The 26,462-nt window shown below is 33.8% G+C and overlaps 1 protein-coding gene across 17 annotated transcripts in view; it reads right to left on the bottom strand.

Annotated features, from left to right (window-relative positions):
• RBM26 (RNA binding motif protein 26) overlaps positions 8,003-26,462 on the bottom strand; it is an 85,098-nt gene continuing 66,638 nt past the window's right edge. For 10 of the 17 annotated variants that reach the window (XM_018056460.1, XM_018056473.1, XM_018056466.1 and 7 more), the window contains 4 exons: positions 26,354-26,440; positions 18,342-18,455; positions 14,891-16,743; positions 8,818-11,231 (listed from right to left, as the gene is read on the bottom strand). In XM_018056460.1, coding sequence (XP_017911949.1) covers positions 16,654-16,743; positions 18,342-18,455; positions 26,354-26,440 — 291 coding nt within the window. In that variant the 3' untranslated portion in view covers positions 8,818-11,231; positions 14,891-16,653. Of the gene's footprint in view, positions 11,232-14,890; positions 16,744-18,341; positions 18,456-26,353; positions 26,441-26,462 lie in introns of all 17 variants that reach the window. The other 7 variants (XM_018056461.1, XM_018056464.1, XM_018056463.1 and 4 more) reach the window with 7 other exon arrangements.

Below are 26,462 nucleotides of genomic sequence, written 5' to 3'. Positions count from 1 at the left end.
TCTTAAGAAACCTATATGCAGGTCAGGAAGCAACAGTTAGAACTGGACATGGAACAATAGACTAGTTCCAAATAGGAAAAGGAGTACATCACAGACTATTAATAAGTACTTCTTTTTGCCACTCCTCTGAGAACTTATTTTCATTATTTGATATTTATGGAAACTATTTTTCCCTTAAATACCAAGAAAAAGTGAAGAGCTAAAAATGGATTATGGGATGGCAAGATGTTTGTTTACCCATGGTCTTGAGAGGTGTATGACAGGAAATAGGAGATGTGTTAAAAACAAACAAGCAAGCTCTGAGCAGATGCTGTGCACTGGGTCACAGGAACAAAGCTGATAGAGCTGGAGAAGCATCACTGGCTTTCTCATGCCATGGGGCAGCTTTGGCATCCTGGGAAGGGGAGAGGGACACTGTGTGGGTTACCAGTAAGGCAGCGTTTCAACAGAGGCTACATAGTGGTGGGGCTTCCCTCGTAGCTGAGTTGGTAAAGAATCTGCCTGCAACGCAGGAGACTGGGTTCAATTCCTGGGTTGGGAGGATCCCCTGGAGAAGGAAATGGCAACCCACTTCAAGTGTTCTTGCTTGGAGAATCCCATGGACAAAGGAGCCTGGCAAGCTACAGTCCATGGAGTGGCAGAGTCCAACAGGACTAAAGCAACGAAACCACCATCACCACATACGGTAGCAGCTGTGGTGAAGAGTCCAGACTGAATCTAGTAAGGAAGAATGTAAGATGAGATGTTTGGGAAATTCTGAGTTATAATTCGGAAAGATGGTAAAGGGGGGATGCTAGTTAGCAGTTTCACAGGTGGCGGCTATGTAGCGAATGGTATTCCTACTTGAAAAGAGAAGTGAAGTCATTTGATGGGAACTCTTTTAATTCCATTACCAAACCTAAAATCACAATGAATTTTTTTCTCTTCTTTCCCCTAGTTACAGTGAGGGTTTGTCTCTTACTATCTAAGGATGGTCCTTCTAATTGTGCTTTAGATCTTTTCTCATCCCATCTTTTGGGCCCAATAAACTAGCATAAACTAGCATCATCACCTTTTTACTGGGACTCCTTTCTGCAGAGATTCAAACGTGATTAAGTCTCTGGCCTCCCTTTATCCCATCTGCCTTGCAGACTTCTTAACATTTCTCTTCTACCCTTAAAAATCTTCTCAAAAAACCTGAGCCTTACCCTCATTTCTTGCCTCAGCATAGCCCACTTTGTCTGTGTTAATTGCTCAGTCATGTCTAACTTTTGCGACCCCATGCACTGTAGCCCACCACACTCTTCTGTCCGTGGGATCCCCATGCAAGATCCCTTGCATGGGTTGCCATTCCCTTCTCTCTATCCATCATTAAAAAGCAGTGGGTTGCCATTCCCTTCTCTTTTGGCTATCCATCATTAAAAAGCAGAGAAGCAAAACAAATAGACAAAAACGCATTCCAGGGTTATCAATGACATCTGTATCCTAAGATCGAGTGGACATTTTCACATTTCATCTTTATCTTGCAACATTTGAAACTGTTAATCATTTCCTTATTTCTAAAACAAAGTGGGATTTTGTTTTTATTTTTATAGTTTGGCCTCTATAAATCCCATTCCTGGTTTTCTTTCTACCCCTGTCATTGCCCCTTCTAATTTTCCTTTGCACAATCTACCCACATTATCTGGATTAAATGTAGAGTTCCTCACTCTATATACTTGATCCCTAGGAATTTCCTGGTCACCCACAGATTAAGATTTCTGTAGTAAATAATTCTCAACATTGTGTATCTCTGTGCTGTAGCCACACTGGGTTTCTCTCATTCTTCAAATGCACATTTGGTCCCTCGATAGTAAGTTTGTACACTGTTCACTTCCTCCAAGACTACACTCCCCCAGAGTAACTCCTGCTCAGCTCGCAGATCTCAAATGAAAGATCACTTTTTATGCGAAGCCTTTCCTAAGTTAGATCCATTCACTTTATACTTTTACAAAGCTCTGTTCCTTCGGAGCATTTCATTTATAACTTTGCTTTTGTTCTGTTTCCTTCCCCCTTTGAATGATTTCAACCCTCCTGAACTGTTAAAGGTCAGGAAGAGTACAATAAGCATCAGCTGTTTTTCTCCTCTCCCAGCTTATCGTAGGTGGTGCCATTTCTGTCTGAAGTCCTTTCAGGCAGCAATGCTGATGGGAAGAATTAAGAGAGTCAACATATACATAGGACTACTTCATTTACTGGCACTCGTTGTGGTTTAACCAGTGGGAGAAATAAGTCTGCAGTAATTTCAAAAGTTTTCAAGTGCGCAAACTCCATTTATTCCTTTTACATACCTCAGATACTTGCTCTCAGGACCTCATTCTTTAGAGAGAGCACACATCCAAGACATTAACCTAGCTTGCACCCTAAACTGGGACTACTTAGATGCTATTCTGCCTTTGTGAAAATTAAAATTCACACACAGTTGTAAGAAATAATGGTGAAAGATCCCATTACCCTTTACCAAATTTCCCCTAATCCAATGGTAAATCTTTCAAAAACTGTACTGGTTATCACAACCAGTATACTTATACTGGTCAGACAAGATAGAGAACATTTCCATCACCACAAGGATCCCTAATGTTGTCCTCCCACCTCCAAAATCACTGGCAACTAGTGGCCTTCCCCATCTCTAACTTTGTCATTTCAAGAATGTTATGTAAATAGAATCATGCAATATCCTTTTTGGGCTAATTTCACTCAGTGTAATCTCTGGAGATTCATCCAGAAGTGGCATGAATCGATAGTTCGTCTTTTCTTTTTACTGCTGAGTAGTACTTTCCTGAAATGGATGTTATCAGTAACCATTCATCCATTGAATAATGTGGATTATTTCATTTTTTACTGTTAAGAATAAAGCTTCTGATATTTGTGTACAAGTATTTGTGTGAAAATAAGTTGAATGTCCAAGAGTACAACTGTTGGTTTGTATGACAGTTGCATGTTTAGCTTTTTAAGAAACCACAGTTATCCAGAGTGGCTATTCAACTCCCACCAGCGATGTGATCTAGTTTCTCTGCATCCTTGACGTCAGTTTTTACTTCGGCCGTTCTGATAGGTATGTAGTGATGTCACACTGTGATTTTAATTTCCACTTCCCTAATAGCCAAAGATGTTAAATATCTTCTCATGAACTTATTTGCCATCTGAATGTCATTTCTGAGGATATAGCTCCCTGTCTTTTGCCTATGTTCTACTTGGATTGTTTTTCATTCTTGAGCTTTGTTACTGATATAATCTAGATACCAATTCTGACATATACTAGAAACATGCATGGTTTGCAAGTCATCTTCTACTTTGTAGCCTATCTTTTTGTCCTTTTAACAGATTCTTTCACAGAGCAAAAGTTTTAAATTTTGATGATGTCCAATCTATCATGCTTTTATGGATTAAGCTTTTGGTATCGTCTTAAGAACTTTTCTTGCCTAGCTTTAGGTTCCAAAGATTTCCTGGAATTTTTTTCCTATTATAGTTGCATATTTAAGTCAACGATCCATTTTGAGTTGAGTAAGGTGTAAGATTTAACTCAGGGCTCATTTCGGTTTTGCCAATGGATGTTCAATTGTCCTAGGACAATTTGTTGAAAAGGCTGTATTTCTTCAACGGTTTTGGCACTTTGTTAAAAATCAGTTGGACATACTCATGTGCGTCTGTGACCTCTATGCTATTCCAGTGATCTGTGTCTACCTCTCCCATAAAGAACCCAGTTTTAGAGAAGAAATATTGTATAACATCACTTCTATATGGAACCTAAAAAGAAATAATACAAATGAATTTATGTACAAAACAGAAACAGACTCAAGACTTCAAGATTGAGCTTATGGTTGTCCAGAAGGATGAGAAGTAACAGTCAGGGAGGTTTGGGGGAGAGTTGATACACATGTATGGCTGAATCCCTTTGCATTCACCTCAAACTATCACAACATAGTTATCACCTATATCCCAATAAAAATGAAAAGGCTTAAAAAAGAAGTCTCAATAACTTTATAAAATTACTCAAAATTGGATTTCTCCCACTTGATTAGTCTCTTAAAATATTTTTATTCTAGTTCTTTTGCCTTTCCGTATAAATTTAGTACGATCTTGTGTCCACACACACACAAAAGTACATTAAATCTGTGTTATCAGTGTTAAATTTGTGTATCAGTTCTGGGAAAACTGACACATTTACTTTTGGGCTTTCTGACATGACTGTCTCTCCATTTCCTTAGGTCTCCTTTGGTACTTTTTATCAGCATTTTGTAGTTTTCAGCATACAAGTCCTGCACACACTTTGTTAGATTTACACCTAAGTAAAAATTTTTTTCATTTACTAGAATTGGCAGTGTATTTTTAATTTCAAGCTAGTATTTGGAAATACAACTGATTTTTCTGTCTACCATATGCAGTACACCATACCTGTTCACATTTGGAACATAACGTAGTTGTTCACATTTGTAACATTTCCAGGTCCAAATGGGGAAGAACTACTACAGGTAGGTTATGTACACAGCACAGTAAAAAAAAGAAAAAAAAATCTGGGACATCAAATCCGGACATTAGGTGTAAATGGTATGGCTTACGCTTTCTTGTCAGACTAGAGTTCTTTGTGAGGAAGGAGTAAGAACTAGCTCAAATTGCTATCATCCCCACCTTGCTCTCCCATGAGAAACACAGGTAGGACCCTGAATAGATGTGCCCTGGAGACATGCTTTTCTATGGAATTTCCTTGTCTTTTGGTGCTACATAAAGCTTATCAGTTGAGAAAAATGAAAATGTACTACTTGCTTCCAGGTCAGAACTTCTACAAATGCAGGCCTAAATATATAACGTATCCTTCTCTTCCCATCCTTGGCACCTTAGATGGGTCTGTTCTTTTGTGAGCACTCCCACTCTGGGAATCCTCTCCTTTTTTCACGGCTTGTTTAATCGCTAAGTCATATCCAACTCTTTTCGACCTCATGGACTGTAGCGCATCAGGCTCCTCTGTCCATGGGATTTTCCAGGCAAGAATACTGAAGTGGGTTGCTATTTCCTTCCCCAGGGGATCTTCCCAACCCAGGGATTGAATCCAGGTCTCCTGCATTACAGGCAGACTCTTCACCGTCTGAGCCACTAGGGAAATCCTTTCCACTGGAGACCTTGACAAAACAAAATTTAAAAGACCTACTTCTTTTAGGTTGACCAAATTGTTGGTTACAATTGTTTTTAATATATGCAGTTTTCATACTATTCTAAATATGACATGCATGAGGACTGTCATGACTAGTAACTGGTTCGGTATTCAGTGTTTTTGTCAAGACACCTATTTGGTTTTTACTTAAATTCTTACCTTAGGCAGACATAACAACTGTTAAATGCCAGAGATCTCCTTTTTAATCATTAATTTGTTAATTCTGAGTATTAACTTGATAAGAAAACAAAATGTAAAGCTGGCACATCTACTAGTTATATTTCTCACCCAAAACCAAAACCCTAAACAAGCAAAATACTGCATTAAACTTAGTACAAATTTGCTTCTAACTCCGAACTTTCAGACAGTTATAATTTCTAAGTATTTCTCCAACACAGACTTTAATTAAAAAAAAAAAAAGGATATCTATTAAGTCACAGATGTTACTTAAAAAAAAAAAAAAAAGATTGGTAATGTCCCTGCAAATTCTGATTTAAATGAGATATTAAGGACAAATAGCATCTTAACATTACAAAAAAAAAAAGGTCAAAATGTGAGACTCTTACAGTTTACTTTTGTGTAATTTGTACTGTACCCTCTTTGAAGTCAGAAATATAAAACTGGTCTTTTCATTAACTCCATGATCTAAATTCAAAATCTTCAACACAAATACAGGGCATATTATATTTCAGATTATCAGAATGATTCTCACAGCACTGAATACAAATTATTGCATAGTACTTCAATAATACACATTTGAGATATATAAAAAGTAAATTAATGTTCAATTTAAGAAAACTCTGCTATAACACTGTCAAAAATCCTTGAATACTGGAACTGTCGTATTACATCATATATTAGGAAAATATTAGATAAAACATGACCATGGATAGCTCAGGAAAATATTCAAGCAATATTTTGCAAGGAATCTTATTATTCCGAATAAAATGACTCTTCTAAAAATGGACTTTTATATAAGAAAATATATGGAACCCATCATTTTCTCATTTCTACGTAATTTTTTTCAGTTTACTTCTCTTTATGTACTTCAGTCATGAATGTTCATGAACTTCATGGGGAAGACAAATTTTTCTGGAAGCAGTTTGCACAGCTGGGATAAAAAATAAGGGGAGTCTGCTTTTACTGTAAATTATTTGATACCTCTGAGTATTCTTATAGTGGCTATGGTATTAAGAAATGGAAATTCCAATCCTTATTCTGTCATTTAACTTATTTAATAAAGACAAAGGTTATCTGCCCTACTGTCCAGTAAGACTAGTTATGAAAACGTAGAAGTTCTTGAAAGTTTATAAAATGCTGTAACAAAAGTATACAAATCTGTAGTTCCAAGGGGCAAAAAAAATTGCTATGGTAGGGAATATAAAATCCTGCCAACAACACACTATAGAAAACAAAAATAGAGCTTAACCCCTGTAACAAGCATTAATTTGCTATGTTTAGAACAATTTCAGTAAGTTCTAACACATTTACAAAGAAAACTGAATGAATGCTCTTTTCCCAAGCTAAATTTATGAAAATAGGTGTTCATACCTATCTGCCTGTAAAAGATCAAATTAAAATATATCATTTAAAAAATAATGTACTTTGATGAAGCAGTTCTGAGAAAATATCTTGAAGAAATAATCAAAGATGTTTAAGGATATGGCATTATTTACAATAAAATAAAAGCTGGGAAAGTTCTAAGTGCCCCAAATGAGATAACACACTACGAGTCATCTACAAATGGAGGAGCTTTAAAAATGGTGTATTAACCTATTACCATACATGGAAAGACAAAGCAATATGCATTATATAATCCCATTTAAAAATGGCTGGGGATCATTTGTAAATGACAGGATCATTTGTAAATATCATCCTACCTGTCTGTCTTTTTATTCTGAATGTCTAGCTTTTCAACAGTATGTCATATGTGATTTTTTACAGGATTAAAAAAGACCAAATCCACTCATACTCTATGCAGAAGTACTTCCCAGGTTAAGTGAAGGCTAACATGATTATTCTGCAAATACTCCACATATTATATAATTTTTAATAATTTTACTGTCATTATATATTAACCAAAGTCCTCTATTTCAAGCCAGAGACTTCTATTTCATAACCAGATCTCTAATTGGATTTTTATCAACTTATGCACTTTGAGATGATAATGTATTTTCCTGTGGAAACAGTGGAAGATAGGCTATTACCAAACTTACTTAACCCATGTTATAAATGACAGAAGGAATATCTGCAATTAAAGAAAAAACAAAAAATATCACAATACTGATCACTCAATAAAAGCATGAAATGAACATGCCGAATGCTGGAAAAGCAGATCAAATTAGATCAGGAGAATAAACATTCAGATGAAAACTGAAAATTACGGAGGGACGTTTTGAAAACTTTCATTGCCCTTCGAGGTTGACAGAAATGCTTTATGTCTCTAATTTCACTTCAGAATCTATGGTAGTCCTTCTCTGATATCAGAGTATCGTTATACTATCACTCATGATAAGGAGAAACTTTTTAGCCCCCAAATGAAATAAAGAGAACATTTCCAGCAATAAATAGGCAGGAACTAGGGAGAAAAGGGATACAGAAGATTTTTGTATATGTGTGACAAAAGGAGTCAAGAACACTTTGGTACCAAAGGTGACTTAAAGCAATTTTAAGTGAAAATGGCTGTGAAGAGAAGAGGCAATATAGAGCCATTTCTTCATATAAATATTTTCAGAATTTTCAACTGTGCAATGCCTGAGAGCTGCAAATTTTCCTTTCTATTCTATGTTAATATAACTGATGCAAAATGCAGGACAATTTTAAAAAGTTAACAACTGCTTTTAGTAAGACTATTTTATTTAAAAAATTTTCAAAATATAAAAATAATAAACATTATGGGTATTAACAAACAAAACAACATAATTCAACTATAAATAATAAAAATGTTGACAACCCCACATAAACACGTAATACTATAAACATTCTAGGCATACAAGAGTAGTTTTCTAGTTCAAGTTTTACCATTTTCAAGTTTTATCACTTTAAAAATAAACAAAAAAGCTGCTACAGCTTAACCAATTACTTTCGCTCCATTCAAAGAGCAGGGAAATTTTCCCCCATGCCAACACACATTCATGAAATGGGATACTTATGGGCACAGGTATTAAAAACTGGAATAATCCAGTCTCCAGACAAGAAGGAATTCCTTTGGTGTTTTTAGGTTCAACAATCCACAGAAATTGAGTTAAACTAAACCACTATTAAAGGAAATCTTGTGCCAGACATGTTCTGAAGCAATATCACACCCAAAACAGGTTCAGGATTCTGAGAATCAAAAGTAAACATCTATGAATGCTTTGCTGATACTTAAAAACTGTATCTTGAGAACATTCACTAAGGTGCTGGAATGAAGTCTTGCAGATGCAGAAAATCTGCACATCAACACAAAACTTGTACAATGTAAATAATACATCTCTTTACAACTCATCAAATGTTCTATAAATATTTACGAATTACCCTGCCTCCTGATGAGTAAAAGACAGATGGCAATTGAAAGCAGAAGAGGATTATACCATTTTTTAGGACTAGAGAAGTTTTCCATTTGCGATTGGGAAAACTGAGCCATGCTCAATGTATCATTTTTTTTTTAAAGTCTAGTCATATTAACACCATTCCTCTTATCAAAAGAGCTGCTGACAAATTGAAGAAAATATTTTCTTTCTGGGAAGTTGGACACCAATTAGTATAATGTCATTCTGCATCATTCTCTTTAAATTACAGGGTGTTTCTAATTGGCTGGGCTCTTTACCTGGCTCATCACAGACTGCTTTTATAATTATGCTGCTAGATTAGATTAAGTTATAAGCAATCATAGATTTAAGCTCAGCAAAGTCTGGATAACAGGTTGAAAAATGATATTGAAAGGTTTTGTAGCACCAATGACTTTTTCCTAAGACACTTGAGGGGCTGCATCACTTTAAAGTATTATTTCTCTTGTAAACAAGACCAAAAATATTCAATTGATCTGTACTTTGAGCACAAATATTTATAAACTCTATTTGAAAAAAAAACACATATAGCATGACTAGGGCAGCTAATAGTGTAAAATCTAAGTATATTGAAAAATATAAAGATATAAAAGGCTTTCATAATGCAATCGTGCAGAGGTAAACTGCTTCATTCAATTACACAAAAGTGATTCTGTACAGTTATCTACATATAGCTCCATGAAAATCCTCTTCAGGAAAATGAAATAATGGAAATCCTCTTTAATTAATAAACATATGGGAAATTATTAAAATATGTACCTGACCTACCAGATCTCAAAGCAATTTTTCAAAAAGTGCAATGATTTTAACGAGAATTAAATCATCTCAACTTCTGATTCCCAATGGCATGTTCAATTTCATTTTGCTTTATTTTGTTTTTAATTTAAAAGCAACGGGGGAAAAAAAAGGAAGATGACAAAATAAGAGAGAGTAGTGGTATGTGATCCACAGCTATTAACCAACCCAAAGCTGATAACAGCAAGTATGGTCTCTTCAGAGAATTATCTTTGGGTTTTCAGCCCAGCACGTTAGAGCTATTCTAACTATTACACAGACAGAGAAGCTTTCCTTACAAAGAAAAAATACTGAACTAACCTGGGAAAATATCTGCGAACTCCCAGCGGCTACATGTTAGTTTACAATGTGAACTAATACAAAAGTCTAATTTTTAAAATGCCTTGTAGGCTACAAGGTCATAGGTAAGAAAAATTTCCAAAATACTTACTGTTCCTTTAAACCAAGCCTACATTAACCATGCTGTTTTCAATTAATATGAATCAAAATAGATAATTTACATTATGTCTGACATATTCATTCTTTTTTCCTGACAACAAATGCAATGCATACTCAAGAAAAAGTGCTTGAAGAATAGTTAACTTTGCACAAAAAGGTGAAAATGTGAGCATGGCTGAATGGAACTAAAAACAAAAGGAAAACAAGGGTGAAGAGAATCAAATATAATTTGGACTCTTTTAATGAAAAGTTGCAATCAAGTGTAACTTCTAAAATGTTAATGAGAATCTAAGAAGGAATACTAAGAAATTAATGTTCTGAAAACTTGATGATGCCCATTATAAAGAGAGTATTTTGGATGAAAATTTAGAATAAAATTTAACTTCACTCTTTATAAACAATTCTACACCATATTGCTTATAAATAAAGAACACGGACATACACCTCTTAAGGCAAGAAAACTACTGTCTTTAACAGTGTTAGACAGACACTATTTCCCCTTGCTTTTAAGATTGTCTTTGATGTGTTCGTTGCAAGTGAAGAAAACAAGGAAACACTATGTAAATTAGACGTTCATTAGATATTTCTCAATATTTATAATTCACAGATCATCCCATACTACTTGAAAAGCAAATTATTCTCCTTGTTGATTTTGAAGAGTTAAGAATTTTTTAAAAATTATTTGGGTAAGTGGCCTTGGCGTAGACTTCAATAAATATATTTAGAAGAAACAGGCAAGTTATTACCATGTGAAAAAAATATTTTAACCACTTGTTCAAAATTACTGTAAGTAACCATCCTAACTCCAGAAATGTATCCTAAAGCCCAGAAAAATTAAAGCCAAACCACGGTTTAACTTTTTAATCATTTTCATCATTCTAGATTGTTCATGCTGATGAACATAGTATCATGGCTTTATAGATTTCCTAGATACAATTTCAACTTGGCTGAGCCTGAAAACTCATTTCATGTTAGGAAAACCAAGACGATTTTTTTTTTCCTTCTTAGAGTGTTTAAAAACAAACGGCTATAAAGGGGAAAAAACATTTAAGTATAAGATCAAACAAAGCACACACTCAGATTTACTTCTGGACTCAGATGTACCCTAAAAGAACTGGAAAAATAAAAATGCTAATTATGGTACATGTAAACATCTATTCAAACTGATAAAGGGCCAACATAAAGTGATAGTATCATATTATTATAACAGTCGTCTCCAGACAGGAACAGGTCTTGCTGTTGTAGTCACAAAGCTAAATTCAGGCAATGATGATCTCCCTCTGCTGGAAAAAGAGAAGACTATTAAAAAAAACTTTGAAAACAGCAAATAAATCTAAAACTTGAATCATACCATACATTGACCTCCAACTTTTTAAAACATTACGTCTGAGAAAAGAATCAAAATGAAAGTTGCAGACAAATTTTTCAAAGATCAACCATGGTTTAAAATGATTTTAACAAAACCTCTCTGCAACACGCTTCACTGAAACATTAAGCTGCACAGGTAACAGCTCGGCAACATGGTTATGATCCAAATTTTTCATTAGGAAATGTCATCATGGACCATATAGTAAATTTTTATCAGTGTGGGTTGGCAAAGTAACAATTTTAAGAAATCATTAACAAACTTCAAGATATTGATAAAAATATAAAAGCAAGAACGGACTACAAAATAACCGTGAGCTATATATATAATTTTCTTAAACTCCATGGGATAACCATTTCATTCTTCAATCACACTGTATGACATAAAATACTATACTAAGCATAATGATAAACAACAAAAGTAAATAAAAAGGAACATATCAAAATGAGACAGTGTTTGGTATACAAAAGAAGACTAACTTGGATGATGAGATGATAAGAGGATAGATAAAGTAACAGGGAGGGAAGGGTTAGAAAGAAACAAATATAAATTGGTACAAAAAAGTAAAAAATGCTTCAATTATACTAATCTAATAAGTATATAATACTGATAAAATGCAAGAACCAAATTAGGAATTTCTCTACTGAATAAGTATAATGTTTTCATTAGAAATTACTAATGCATGTCAATCAAATTCACCAAGGTTTCTTTCTTAGGTCTTTTAGATAGCTATTCTGGATATCAGATAGCTGTCATCTGATAATCTACTTTCATCTGACAGGTATACAATAATCAGAGAGCAAAAAATCTATTCTTCTCTAAAAGCCTGTATGCTGTATACATACCTTAGAGCAACTAGCCCGTTCAGAAAGTTAATAAGATAGTTTCTGAAAATATGGGAAATTTTTTTCTTTCTGCCTTACAAATATTGTATGCTCATGAATGATCCCTAGATTAAATTTCTACTTTTAATCATATAGGGTTTCAGAAGAATGGGAATAGCACTGTGAAAGACCAAAAATAAGCTAACAAGCTTACTGAACTAAGCTAACAAGCCAAAACTTTTACACAGGACATTTTTGTTTTAAAATGCTAAGATTTTTTTTGTAAGGGAAGAAAAAAAAATCTTACAAATATTTACATAAATTCTAGGACTAAATCTAATTTTCTATAATTAGTTTACACTACAGATAAGGAAAAAAGGAAGAAAATATAAATTGATAAAGTTTGTATGATACTCTAAAATAGCCATTGATATTTCAACATACTAGATAAGCAACTGTTTGCTTTCTTTTTGTAACCTTTAGAACCAGTGAGTAGTGTTCCAAGTAAGACTGAAAATACAGTCCCCATAAAACAGTTCTAGTAAGAAGAAATTTCCTCCAATTAAATCATATTTTTCACAGGTAGTCAGCTAAAACAATGAAGTCTTATCTTAATAGTAAACTATCATTTGATACATTTGATCATATCACAAAATAAAACAAGAGCTATGGAATACTATCCCATTCATGCAACATGATTTCATTAAATGCTGAATACTGGTTAACTACCAAAATTAATTTTTAAATGTTACAATTATCCAATAACATTTAAAACAACACTGCTATGTAGAGACATAAGATACTGAATGAAATATGTAAAATGACAACTCCACCATCCCTTGAGGTAATCCTAATCAATCTTTTAACAAATGATATATAATTTCCTTCAATTTTTTCCTGAAAAAAGTAGCTGTCTACATCTCAATTCCTTTTTCATTCCCACTTCAGCCCAGATCTATACTATCGCAAAGAACTTCTAAGGAAAACTACAGAATTAAAAAATGTATTTCAAGTTTTAGGTAAATATTATAATAAAAAAGAGTTTTAAAATCTGAGTTTAGAACTGAAAGGAAGTTGTAAGTACGAAGAAAAAGTGCGAATACAGAAGTTAATCTATACTTTTTAGGTTAAATGTAATTTGTGTAGCAAAAGCAAACATCTGGGAACAGTATACAAAACTGTACCAAGACACACTGTATGACTTATCATAACCAAATCTAAGTTGTTTCTACTGATGATAGAAATAGTAACAGTAACAACAGGTAGGGAGAACTGGTATAGATATGGTAAACTGTTTTAGATCAAACTAAAGATGTGAAAGGAACCTTGAGAGATCATCTAGTCCAACCCTTTTCATTTTACAGACAAGGAAACAACCCTGGATAAGTTAAGAGACTTGTCTAAGGCCAGAGAATTAGTTACAGAGCTTGGGAACAAAAGCTAAATCTCTTAACACTTGTCCAGTACTCTACACTTGCTCATCTTTGAATATAAAAAATTAATGGGATGGACTAGATTAGTGGCTCTTGACATTTCTATTCTTACACACTGATAGAAACCAAAAGGCTATCTTACTCCTGAAATAGACATTTAATATTCCAAAATGTTAATAGCTTACTAATTGCTATGGAAATTCCGCTAAGACTATGTGTATATTCCTCCATCACTATTTGTAACAAACCCCACTGGTACAATACTTAACAGAATCAACTGTTTACTAAGATGATCCCAATTGATTGAGAAGACCTTCAACAAAGATTTCTGGAAAATTGATAAGAATTAACAAGGGAGGTAATTGTCACTCCATTACTGGAGATTTAAATATGCATTCATTCATTAATTCATCCCACAAACAACTGAATGTCCACTATGAGCCAGGTTTTATGATAATCACTAGAGATAAAGATGAATAAGACATGGTCCCCTTCTTAGAGGAGCTTGTAATCTAGTGGGGAAGACAGACATATAAACCAGATAAACTGTATTACAACATAAGTACTATAACAGAGATATGAACAAAGTGCTGTATTAAAAGGGATGGTTAAGGTATGAACTGGCTAATGACCAAAAAGACTAGTAATTCTGTGTAACACCTACTCCATTTACTGCAAACACAATCTCATGCCCGATCAATAATTACGAAGGAGGTAGCAACATAGTTTTTAAAAAAGTTGGCACTGAAATCAGGTGCCTGAATTCAAATCTAGTTCTTCTATTTACTAGCTATCACTTTGGGCAAGTCACTCCATCTCTATTAGCCTAAGTTTCCTTATCTGTAAAATGGATATCTTAAGTTTTAAATGAGAAAACATGAAAGTACATGTAGAGTACTAGTATTTTTTTAATAAACATACTCATTAATTTAAAAAATCCAATAGCAATTTAATACTAAATAATATTTACAATTAAAATCATATTAACGATAATAAAAATATAATTATGAACCTGATAAATGTTGCTAATATTTAATCCCCATACTTCAGGACCCGATCAAAACATACTTGCGTTCTGATTCATTCAAAGCAACATGGTGTAAAACATTTTAATTTTAGGTTATGACAGAATTTAAGAATAGGGAAAGTGATTAGCTATTTATGAATTTAAATAAACAATATGTAATTTCAGTTACATTATAAGGGAATTTTACAATAATTACACAATATCACACTAAAATTTGCTAATCAAATTATAAAGCCAAAAATCAGTATGGAGATTTAACTGGCCTTTGAAAGATTTTCTTTCTTTATAATACCTGTTTGGTGTAAAGAGAAGAAACGTGAGCCTCTGCCAATTTGGCATCTTTCACGACTACTAAAAAGAAAAGAAAACAAACTTACCTAATGAATCAGAATAGCACATAGTCAACATACAAGAGACTATACATAAAAATATATCATAGCTCTAAGTATAGTAAAGAAGTTCTGAGTAAAGTCACGATTTTGACAAAAGAAATCTGACTGTGAAATTTTAAATATAAACATGTACATCAAGTGCAAGCCAAAACGTTCCTATGAAACAGAACTACCACTGGGAGTATACATACAACTTTAAGTAGAGGAAAAAAAGAAAAAGAGGAACAGCATCCATGAGCTACTCCACTGGCAAAAGACTATGGTGGTGAAATTACAGTTTGTGACTGTGAGGACCCCAGCATGGGAAGAAAGTTTTTTTGTGTGTGATTTTCAATATAATCACTGTAATCTCAGAAGGGGCAGAAATACTTGCAACCAAAAGGATAAATTTTAAAAGATAAATATGTAATCTCCCACCCTCCATTCTACAAAGAATGCATTTATTTCCTAGAAACTGCTGTATCAACTCTCAATGATCATGTTGTCAGAGAAGTCCACTTAAAAATCACAATATTGTTGCAAATGTCAAAGATTTTTTTTTTATAGAAGTATAGGAAATGCACACTTAAAATATCAGACTGGAACACTTACCAAACAGTGCTTTCCTAAAGTAGTATCTATAGTACATTTCTTTATTCATACATCTTCAAATGGTCAAGTTTTCTTTCATACATCCAAAATGTAATGTGATGTTTTCTTATTCACCAAATGTTATCTCTACTTGAAGTCTGGTTCCAAACTAATCAGCCTGCTTTTAAATTTTAAGACATCTGTTGAAAGTTTATAGGATCAAACCAAACTCAAGTGGTATAAATTTTAAACAATGGATTGTACATTATTGTAAAGGTACCAGTAACCATTATAAGAATAAGTTAGTGATTATAGCTCCTTTTGTGATAACTGGGAAGAAGGGTAGATCACCATCTGGAATGGTCTATTTATTTTAATTCTTTTTCTTTTCTTTTTTTTTTTTTTCTTTTTTTAAATCAAGGAACATTGTCTTTTTTTTTTTTGTCATTGCTTTTTTTCTTTTCTTTTCTTTTCAAGAGACCATTCCACTTTATTTTTTAACATCTGAATGCATAAGGACTCAAATGCAAAGCAGTCATACACCGTTATCATTAAAACCCATATGGTAAAATACATACACAAGTCCAACAAAAGGCTAATACATAGTAAAGCCTAAGCATACTACTATGTAATATTATGAATACATAACTTGGAGACTTTAGTTAGAGTACTATGTTATCTACTCATTTTTTGAAAACATTCATTAAGATTTTAAATGCAAATTCATTCCTTATTTGGAGTAAAACAAAATTCTCTAAGTTATAACAAGTATTGGTCATTAAGTCTTCAGACCTATTCATTAAATTACAAAGAACCCAAAGAATTCTGTAATGTTCAGTAAGTATGTAATAAAAACATTGCATATGTTTCTAGTGTGATGTCTTTACCAATTGTTTACTGAAATAAAACGCAAACATCAATCTTTCAAAATACAGGATTCAGAAGGTAGTTTTCTTCTCTTTTGTCTATTTGTGAAATCCATCTTCATCACATTTTACCAAAAATTGTTTTTACAAATATGTAAAAGTACATTAGATAATACTAATGAAACACAGGTAGAGTTCTATCATATGCAGATCAATGATCAGTCAAATCATCTTCTCCAAGAACGAGATTCATTGTCCTCTTCTTCTTCATCATCATCTTGAAGTAATGAATCATCCACCAAAGACTCTTCCTGAAACTTTAGGTTAAAATGCATTTAGGAATTTACCCAAAAAAAAAAAGAAAAGAAAAAAGGTGACACTTTTAAATACTGATTACTCTCAACAGAGTCGAATACAAAAGGTATTTCTATAGTAAAAACATTCAAGAAACAAAAAGCAACCTTTATCCACTCAAAGGTTTCTCAACACTATCTATTCTATTGCTTACATCAAACAAACACTAAAAAAAAAAATCAAAGTAATAAGCCTTTGTACATGCCATTTCTCCTGCCTCTCTTTATCAAATTATGCCATCTTCTATACCTACAAAACATTGCTGCACACCTTTTTTTTTTTCAAGAAAACATCAGTAATTCTTCTCTGACACTAAATCAACCAATAATTTGAATAAAGTTTATCAATATTTATATTTCTTTTCTGCTGTATGTAACAAACATTTTCTTTTACAGTATTCTTTTCTTTTCCCCATTCCCTTCATAAAAGCTTCTCAGACTACTTTTCAAACTTTTCAAAATACCTAATACCAGGAGTTCTCCTGCTTTTCTCCCCATTCAATTCAAACTCATGGAAGGACAAAGGTATAATCTAAAATATAAAATGACAAATCATGTATATGAGTTTCAAAATACACATTTTATTCTTGCATTTGACTATGGACATGTATAACAGCCTCAAATGCTCTTCAAACAAAATGAAGTGCCATAATGAAAATCTAATCAAGGTAAAACATGGAACCGTTTAGTTTTCCCACCTTACCTTTATTCCTTAACTTCTTCAATTTTTTTTCCTACAGCTTATTTCATGATTAAACAAAACAGAGTTGCTTATTTTTAGATTTTTGGTTTCAAAGGGCTCTCCCACTTCAGTGGTCTTTATGCTCCCCCGTCTCAGCCATAACACTAACTGCTGTTATGCAAGAAAAAATATACTATTCCACACCCACATCTCTGCCAATTATAATGCCTCTCTATTCCCAGTCCAAGGTATGAAAAGCTTTTTTTATCAGTTGGGGTTCAGCTACACTGCTACCACCTCCTTCAAGATTCTTTTGGAAAGAATCATTCCTTCCTCTGGGTACCCACAGCATATTGTTCAAATCTTTAATCACCATATCAATCTGCCTTTTATAATTAGTTTCTTGTGTCTATCACCACCTTCTTTACCAGATTGTATTGCTCCTTGATGATAGGGACCGTGTCTTATTCATTTTTCTGCCTATCACAGTATCTACCATATAGCAGGCATCCATTCTAATGAACTAAAATGATATGAATTAAAATAAAACCTGAAATGTCGATAAAGTAATTAAGTAAATATATACTCTAAAACTTAAAATATCACAAGACTTCCTGTGGATGAAAATCTCATGAGCAATTATTGTCTTCTAAGAGTAAATGAAAACTGAGTATATATATGATTTTCATATATTCTTTTTGGATTAGCAATCCACAGTTCTCATTAATACATAAAATTTAGTCATCTGCATTTTATCTGCTATCCCCTGCCTGGAAGGTAGCTCAGGAATAAAAGCTTTATGTTAAAATCACAGCCATAGATCACATTTTATATAAAAATAAACATTTAAGGGTAAAAACAAATGGAAAAAAAAACATACTTCCTCTTCATCAGGTTCAACTTCTTCTGTTTCAACAGCTGAAATATTAGTTATTGGCTTATTCCATGCCAGCTTTAGATCCTGCCCTTTGAAACGAGCTCCATGAACTGCAGCCTAAAACAATGAAAAACATTGGAATACAGAACCTTAATAATTTGTGAAGAAAACAATGAAATGTTATAGTACCTAATACTAAATACAAGCGAAGACAGTTGTCTATTTTTGCTTTGTGGTTTATTTCTCTATTTACTATTTATTATTACAGTTTATAATTTACTTTATATTGTTATTTATTTCTAAAGTCAGCCTAGTGATTTGAGTAGAGCTATTTCACTACTGGCCAATATCTGACTAGAAGAACTATGTCTCCAAGTCTACACTAAAATGATAAGTGCTACTCAAGGCAATAATTGCAAAGCACTTCAAGATTCTGGTTTTTTTTTTTTTTTTTTTTCTTTTTTTAGTTTTTTATTTTTTAAATTTTAAAATCTTTAATTCTTACAAGATTTTAATTCTTATTAATTCACAAATGACTCATACAGTAACTAGAAACTAGAAGCCTCTAATAAATTTAAGGATAATTTTGCACCTGTTTTTATACTTAAATTACATCAAATAATCACAAATAACATAAAATGCCTGATGTATCATTAATACAAAATACAAATATCTCAATGAAAAAAAAAAACTGAGCTTTTCTATTGAAAACTAAAGAACTTCCCTACAAAGCTTTCAGAATTGCATATAATGAAAACTGAGCAAACAGTCAAGCCTAAGTACTTGCTACATTAAATGGCTGGTTCAGAAAGAGTGCTTTCAAATTAAAGTACTGTGAACTAATATAAATCAATGTTAGCAACAAATCAAAATAACTGTCACCAAAGATTTACAGCAAAACCTCAAAGTACAGCATAATGTGAAATGTAGAAACAATTACATGTTTAATGACATCTGACCACAAGTAGTATGACACAAAGTCCCCAGGTAAAACTTTTAAATCTACACATATAAATTTATGGTTAATTTAAAAGATTTCATGCCTATTAAAATGTAGCTCAGGAATTTTTAGTCCATGACCCCATCATGTCATATAACTGAAGAAATTTTAAGTACTTATATATAATATAAGAAACAAACTAATTTTTTGAGGCTATAAATATTACATAAAAACATATTCCTATAAGGAATCCCAACTATCTCACACAAAATGTCTACTCATAAAAATTGTGTTTTCATGTTTTCTTCCAGCTAAAGAAGGCAAAAAATGTTAGTGATGTCATCTATTGTTAAGTTTCTTCAAAAATTTCTTATGATCTAATTTTGCATATCTCTATATTCAATACTTACTTCAAATTCATAAGGCGAATCTATAACTCTCTAAAGTTTTAGTTTTAAAATTATTTACTGGGTGCTGTCATCCAGGCTTTGTTGTTCAATTTACCGGCTGTGCGTATACGTTAGTCTCAGTTGTGTCTGACTCTGTGAGACCCCATGGACTGTAGCCCTCCAAGCTCCTCTGTCGATGGGATTCTCCAGGCAAGAATACCAGAGATGGTTGCCATTCCCTACTCAAAATTTACACATTATAAGGCAGAGTAAAATTAGCATAAATCTGAGTAGCCTGGGATTTTCGGAATGCTAAGTGAGTTCTGGTTTCAGCTTCAAGGCATCAGTTGCATGAGCCCCTAACAAAAGTCACCTGACCTTTGAAGCTTTGAAGTCAGGCAATGACTTTTCTCTAGCTATGAATGTCCTAGATGGCATTTTCTTTCACTATAAGGCTGTTTCATCTGCACTGAGATTCTGTTTACAATAGCCATCTTCATTAATTATTTTAGCAATAACTCACAGCAGCTTCTTTACTGGCACTTGCATTTTTATACTATGGAGATAGATTCTTTCCTTAAACCTCATGAACCAATTCCCTGCTAGCTTCAAACTTTTCCTCCGAAGATTCCTCATCTCTCTCAGCCCTCACAATATTGAAAAAAGACAGGGCATTGCTCTGGATTAGACACGACTGAGTGACTTCACTTTCTTTCTTTACAAGGATACTGCAGCTGGATTTATCTTCTGTCCAGACCACTAAAATTTTCTCTGTATCAGTGGTAAGGCCGTTTCACTTTCTTTTCATTCTTGTGTTTACTAGAGTAGCACTTTCAATTTCCTTCAAGAACTTTTCCTGTGTGTTCACACCTTGAATAACTGGCACAGGAGGCCTCAATTTTGTCCTAGCTCAGCTTCTGATATACCTTCCTTACTAATCATTTCTAGCCTTTGACTTAAAGTGAGTGACGTGAGACTCTTCCTTTCACTTGCATGCTTAGAGGCCACCGTAGGGTTATCAACTGGCCTCATTCCAAGGTTGTTTTGTCTCAGGGAACAAGGAGGCCCAAGGAGAGGGAGAGATGCAGAATGGCTGCTTGACAGGGCAGTCAGAACACACATTTATTGACTGAATCTGCCATCTTATATGGGCACAGTTTATGGTGCCCCCAAATAACCACCATTTGTTCTGGGGTCACCAGAACAAATATAATAATAATAATGAGAAAGTTCAGAATATTGCAGAAATTACGAAAGTGTGATAGAGAGACATACAGTGAACAAATGCTGCTGGGAAATGGCGGCGACAGATCAGCATAAAGAAGCACTGCCACAAACCTTCAATCTGTCAAACAAACAATAATATCTGCAAACTGCAATAAAGTAGAGCAGTAAAACAGGGCATACCTGTGTGTGTATAAAAACCACACAGTACAGAATTATATAAGAAATATCAGCAGCCTTCAATTTATTTTCTTTATACGTGTATATACATGCATACATGTATACGTACATTTTATACATGTATATGTGCACTTCTGTATATGAATGCATTTTCCCCCCAGCTCGACCTCTGAAAAAAATTGTTATAATTAACATACTCAGTAGTAATGAGCATGCTTAGTACTCAGACTATGGTCTTTAAATACCTTTCCCAGTAATAAGAACCAGAGCTCCTTAGAGAAATGGCCAGTTCCTGGTCTGGAAGAGAAAATGTATAAGATGAATCTAGAACACCTTTTCATACCAGAAAGAAAGAAAATATCATAACCCATTAGAGTCCTGTCAAAACCACTCACAAAAAACCTAAAGACAGGACACATCAATAACTGAGAACAATGGATCAATACCCATGAAATGTTTAAATCTATGAATTTATAATTGTATAATTCCAATCAAGCTAAATCAAAATATGCATTTATTATGGATCCCTAAAGGAAGAAAGTAAAATATTTATAAGAAAACCAGGGAAATGTAAACTCTGACTGGGAATTTAATAATATTTAAGGAATAATAATTTTTAGGTATAATAATAGTATTGTTTTATTTTATTTGGCTTCTAATATTGAAAGAGACACACTGAAAGGTTTACGGCTGAAATGATATGACTGGGAATGGCTCCAAAACAAGGAGGTAGAGTGTTGTAGTGGGTGGATAACTGCTGAAGCTCAATGAGGAACATGTGGGGGTTCATTTTACAATTTTCTCTAATTTCTATGCTTGAAGTATAAATGAAAAGACTGTTTAAGCGCTGAAGCATTGTATTCATAAGCTTGCTCTAGAATTTTGCCTGTTTAGTCTGACACAGCATCATTCGAAGTTTGCACCAAATTATAAGACGAGCAGGCAAACATATGACAGAAGGGGAAAAAAGAAAAAGGCTTGAAGATCTGACAAATGAAGAAAGAAAAAAAGTATGAAAAGTAGTTATGAGGTAGGCTCTGTATCTTACAGAGAAAATGATTCTAGAAACAACATTTGGAAAAGACTGGAATAAGCAAGGAGTGTTTGCCTTTTGCCTTTCAAGTTATTTAGATTATAAATCTAAACTGAACATACAAAATGCAGCTCTTCACAAACCTACTGACAAGAAAATCCTTTGTTAGAGCTCTTATAAAACCAATGTCTGCAAAAACACTGTGGGGAAAACGGACCTAAGTCAGAAGAGCTAAAGCTATAATCCCGGTATATCTTTCGTTTTTAGTAATCATAATGGTAAAACTATCTATAAAGTTAAAACAAAGTTTATTAATGTTTGTAATAACCACAGTATATAATGTTTAGGCAGGAGTTACATTAAAGAACCACCAAGACAAAACTCAAAACATGTAAAATCTGATTTTCAGAATTTATAGAGAAAGACTTCTATTTCTTTAGCTTTAAGTTCAAGTTACATGGCCACTTTCTCACAAGCTTCAGACTTAGATTTACTAATTCTCACAGCAGTTTTCATCATATAGCAATACTTAACTGGTAAGTAAATCAGTAAGAACACACAGACTGTTAAAAACACGATTTGATTTCTCTTGACTGAATCCACTTATACACTCACTTAGTTCTTGCCACAGATTTACTATTTATTCAGTTAGCCCCATCAATTTCTGACTTGATGTTGAACTATCCTCTATGAATCCAATTTTGTGCTTCTATCTTCAGGTCTAAAGAATGAAAGTTTTGAAATCATTTCTTCTATCTTGTTTCTATTCAGTTTCATTGAATTAACAATCAATTCTCATTCACACACAGACACACACACAAATAATAATAATAGCTAACACTACGATGGTTTGGGCTTCCCAGGTAGCGAACTGGTGTCTCCTGCATTGCAAGTGTATTCTTTACCAACTAAGCTAAAAGGGAAGCCCACAGTGGTAAAGAATCCACCTGCCAATGCAAGAGACATGGGTTCAATCCCTGGGCCTGGAAGATCCCCTGGAGAAGGGAATGGCAACCCACTCCAATATTCTTTTCTGGAGAATCCCATGGACAGAGGAGCCTGGCCGGCTACAGTTCATAGGATCGCAAAGAGTCAAACATGACTGAAGCAACTTAGCATGCACTCAAGATGATTTACTATGTTCCAGGAACCGTGTTCTAAGTATACTTTATAAGTTTTGAATCCTTACAACTACTGGAAGTTGAGGCATGGGTGTCAAAACCTACCAGTAGAACAAAAGTCTTTCCTTTTGCTATAAAAAGCTTCATATCTCTTTGAGTTTGAGACTGTCGAGTTTCATCTTTGGAACTGACTCTTATAAAAATAGGAACTTAACTAGCCTATTCTAAAACTGGATCCTGGTTGCTTACAAAAGTATAGGAACAATTCAGAGTAGGAAAACTAACTTTCTAACCAGTCATAGGAAGAGGTCACTTTTTTTCTGTCCTCTTTGGGTACTTATCCACCTTCAGTACATTGGGGGTGGTGACAGACAAACCAGAGAACAGAAAATAAAGCAACAGGATTCATCGTCTAATTAACCAGAGTCAAACCTTAACCATCTTAACCTAAAGTTAAAATGATTCTGTTAACTTAACCTAAAGCTAAAATATTTCAATCTCTTTTCTGAGGAAAATTTCTTACTTTTCAATCATATTTGAATGTCTTTGATTATCTTATTCCTTGTACTTTTACTTTAAAATATTATGCATCTACTGACTTAAGAAAATAGACACATAATCATCTAATACAACGGTTCAGAAATTACGAACAATGAAGTATTTGGAAATAAACATTAAGAAAGGTAGACAAATTTATTTTCCTGGGAAAGCCTATCTTTTGGCTTGAGTTCTATCCATCCACATATTGGTATTAAATTTTTCATTATATATAATGATAGTGATGAGAGGCCTGGCGTGCTGCAGTCCATGGGGTAGCAAAGAGTCAGACACAACTGAGCAACTGAACTGAACTGAGTGATGGGACAAGTAATTTTTTGTACTTTTTAAGCATTCTTCTTTGAAAAAATTAAATATTGGTAACTCAATGTCAAACACACTAATTTTTAAATTGCTCAATCTAACTCAATCAGATCCAAGTTAACCGAGGTTGTTCTGTCACTTATTCAATCTTCACATAATTTATTGTTAAAATTTCTCTTTACACATTAGTCCTTGGTCTTTAAACTGACTGCTATTTGCTTGGAAAATATATACACAGTATAAAAATATATATTAAAAAAGTTTACGCCTGAGAGAGAAAAAGCAAAACCCAAGAAGGATGGTATATGTCAACAGATCTTACCTATTAAAAGCAAAACATCCAAAAATTACTTAAGAGGCAGAAAGCTTTTTTTTCCCCCAGTCATGTAAATAAACAGGGAGAAGTAACAATACACATTTTTTAAGCAGTTACTACATTCACAAATTTGGTAAATACTGTAACCATCTGAATGTAACTACCATTGTTTAATAACATGACTACTTTCCAGAAAACAAATAGAATATAAAAGATGGTACTCAATCTACCTATTCAACATTACTCTGAAAATTGTCACTGAAGGCATCGTTTAAAGGAAGCTCATTCTTAACTTACACTCTACAATACCTCTGAGAGAACACTAGATCAAAACTCTTTTTCAATATAACATTTATACATACACGCTTATAAGAAAGTTTTAAACTTTAATCAATTAATTAGCTTTTGTTTTCACAAAAGACTTTTAAATAAAAAGATTTCTTAAAACTTAACAAAACTCTAGGATGAGAAATTCCTATAAAACTATCCACTACCCACCAATCTAATTCTGAAATTCCATTATTCCAGGGCCCAGTTAACACTTCCCTGAGACTTCTCAGACACACAGTCTTTATATTATAGACTACAATGTCCCAAGAATAACTCATACCAGGGAAATCCCCAGCAATGCACTGCCAGGGGATATTTACTAGATGAGGGTAAATCAATTTAGAAGATTTTCAAAACTTATTTAGACCACAATCATCTCAAAACTTTTAAAAACCATCCTACTCTTCCATTCCCCATTCATGTTAGGTTAACTGTTTGGAATGCTTAATGCACTTTTCCCAAATCAAAAGGGTACATCTATTTCTCTACAATCCTGAACAAAGAATACACAGGATTAAAAACGTTACTATGAATTCCCTACATCTCATACTCATTTTTCTTTTTTTAATCTTTTAAATCCAGAAGAAAGACAAGGTTACACATACTTCTGGTCATTTTTTAGAAAGAAAATTCAAGATCTACATTTGAAGACAACTACACTGAAAGGTGAGCACCTAAGAATTAACGCTTTTGAACTGTGGTGCTAAAGAAGATTCTTGAGAGTCCCTTGGACTGCAAGGAGATCATCCAACCAGTCCATCCTAAAGGAGATCAGTCCTGGGTGTTCACTGGAAGGACTGATGCTGAGGCTGAAACTCCAATACTTTGACCACCTCATGCGAAGAGTTGACTCATTGGAAAAGACCCTGATGCTGGGAGGGATTGGGGGCAGGAGGAGAAGGGGACGACAGAGGATGAGATGGCTGGATGGCATCACCAACTCGATGCGCATGAGTTTGGGTGAACTCCAGGAGTTGGTGATGGACAAGGAGGCCTGGCGTGCTGCAATTCATGGGGTCACAAAGAGTCAGACACGACTGAGCGATTGAACTGAACTGAACTGAACTGAACACTGAAAAGACTCTAAAGGCTAGCACTATATATTCATGTCTTGGTAAAAAGCTGTAGAGGCCTAGACGAAGATATCTTGAGCTAGGGACACTGCATGGTTCAGCCAACTGAGTCTAGAAAGCAGCAGATGAGGGATGATTAAGAAGAGTAGCCATCAGGATTATTTAATTCTGCTTCTGCCTTACGCTTCACCACTCCTTCTGCCAAAGCAAACTTGTTTTGGGCCAGCTGAGAAAGGGAGAAAGTGAAGGGGCCTTACTGGTATTAAAAAGAATGGAAGAATTTCTGATGTCTCAAGACAGTACAACTTGTCATTCAACTTGGTGACTAGCTATTCTAACAATTCCATGTTATATATCAAAACTGCCTAACTGCTTTAGAACATTCTTTGTGGCCATGAATTCCACTTCATATGTCCTGTCTTGTCAAAATGTAGTTAAGCAAAAAAACAAAAAACAAAAAACACCACACTTATATTAAAACTTAACTGTAATATTTATAAAACATTTAAATCTGAATTTCAATAAATTAGATTATTTGTAATACTTACTGCTTCAGCTTCTGCTCGTGTCTTGAATGTAATTACTGCATGAAGTGAAGAGTCATCAATCTGACAATCTTCAATTTCACCATATTGCTTTAAATTAAAAAAAAGTATT

This window comes from Capra hircus, chromosome 12, assembly GCF_001704415.2.
Source record: "Capra hircus breed San Clemente chromosome 12, ASM170441v1, whole genome shotgun sequence".
NCBI lineage: Eukaryota > Metazoa > Chordata > Mammalia > Artiodactyla > Bovidae > Capra > Capra hircus.
Note: the sequence above shows the minus strand (reverse complement) of the source record. Positions and strands in the feature narration are given on the sequence as shown.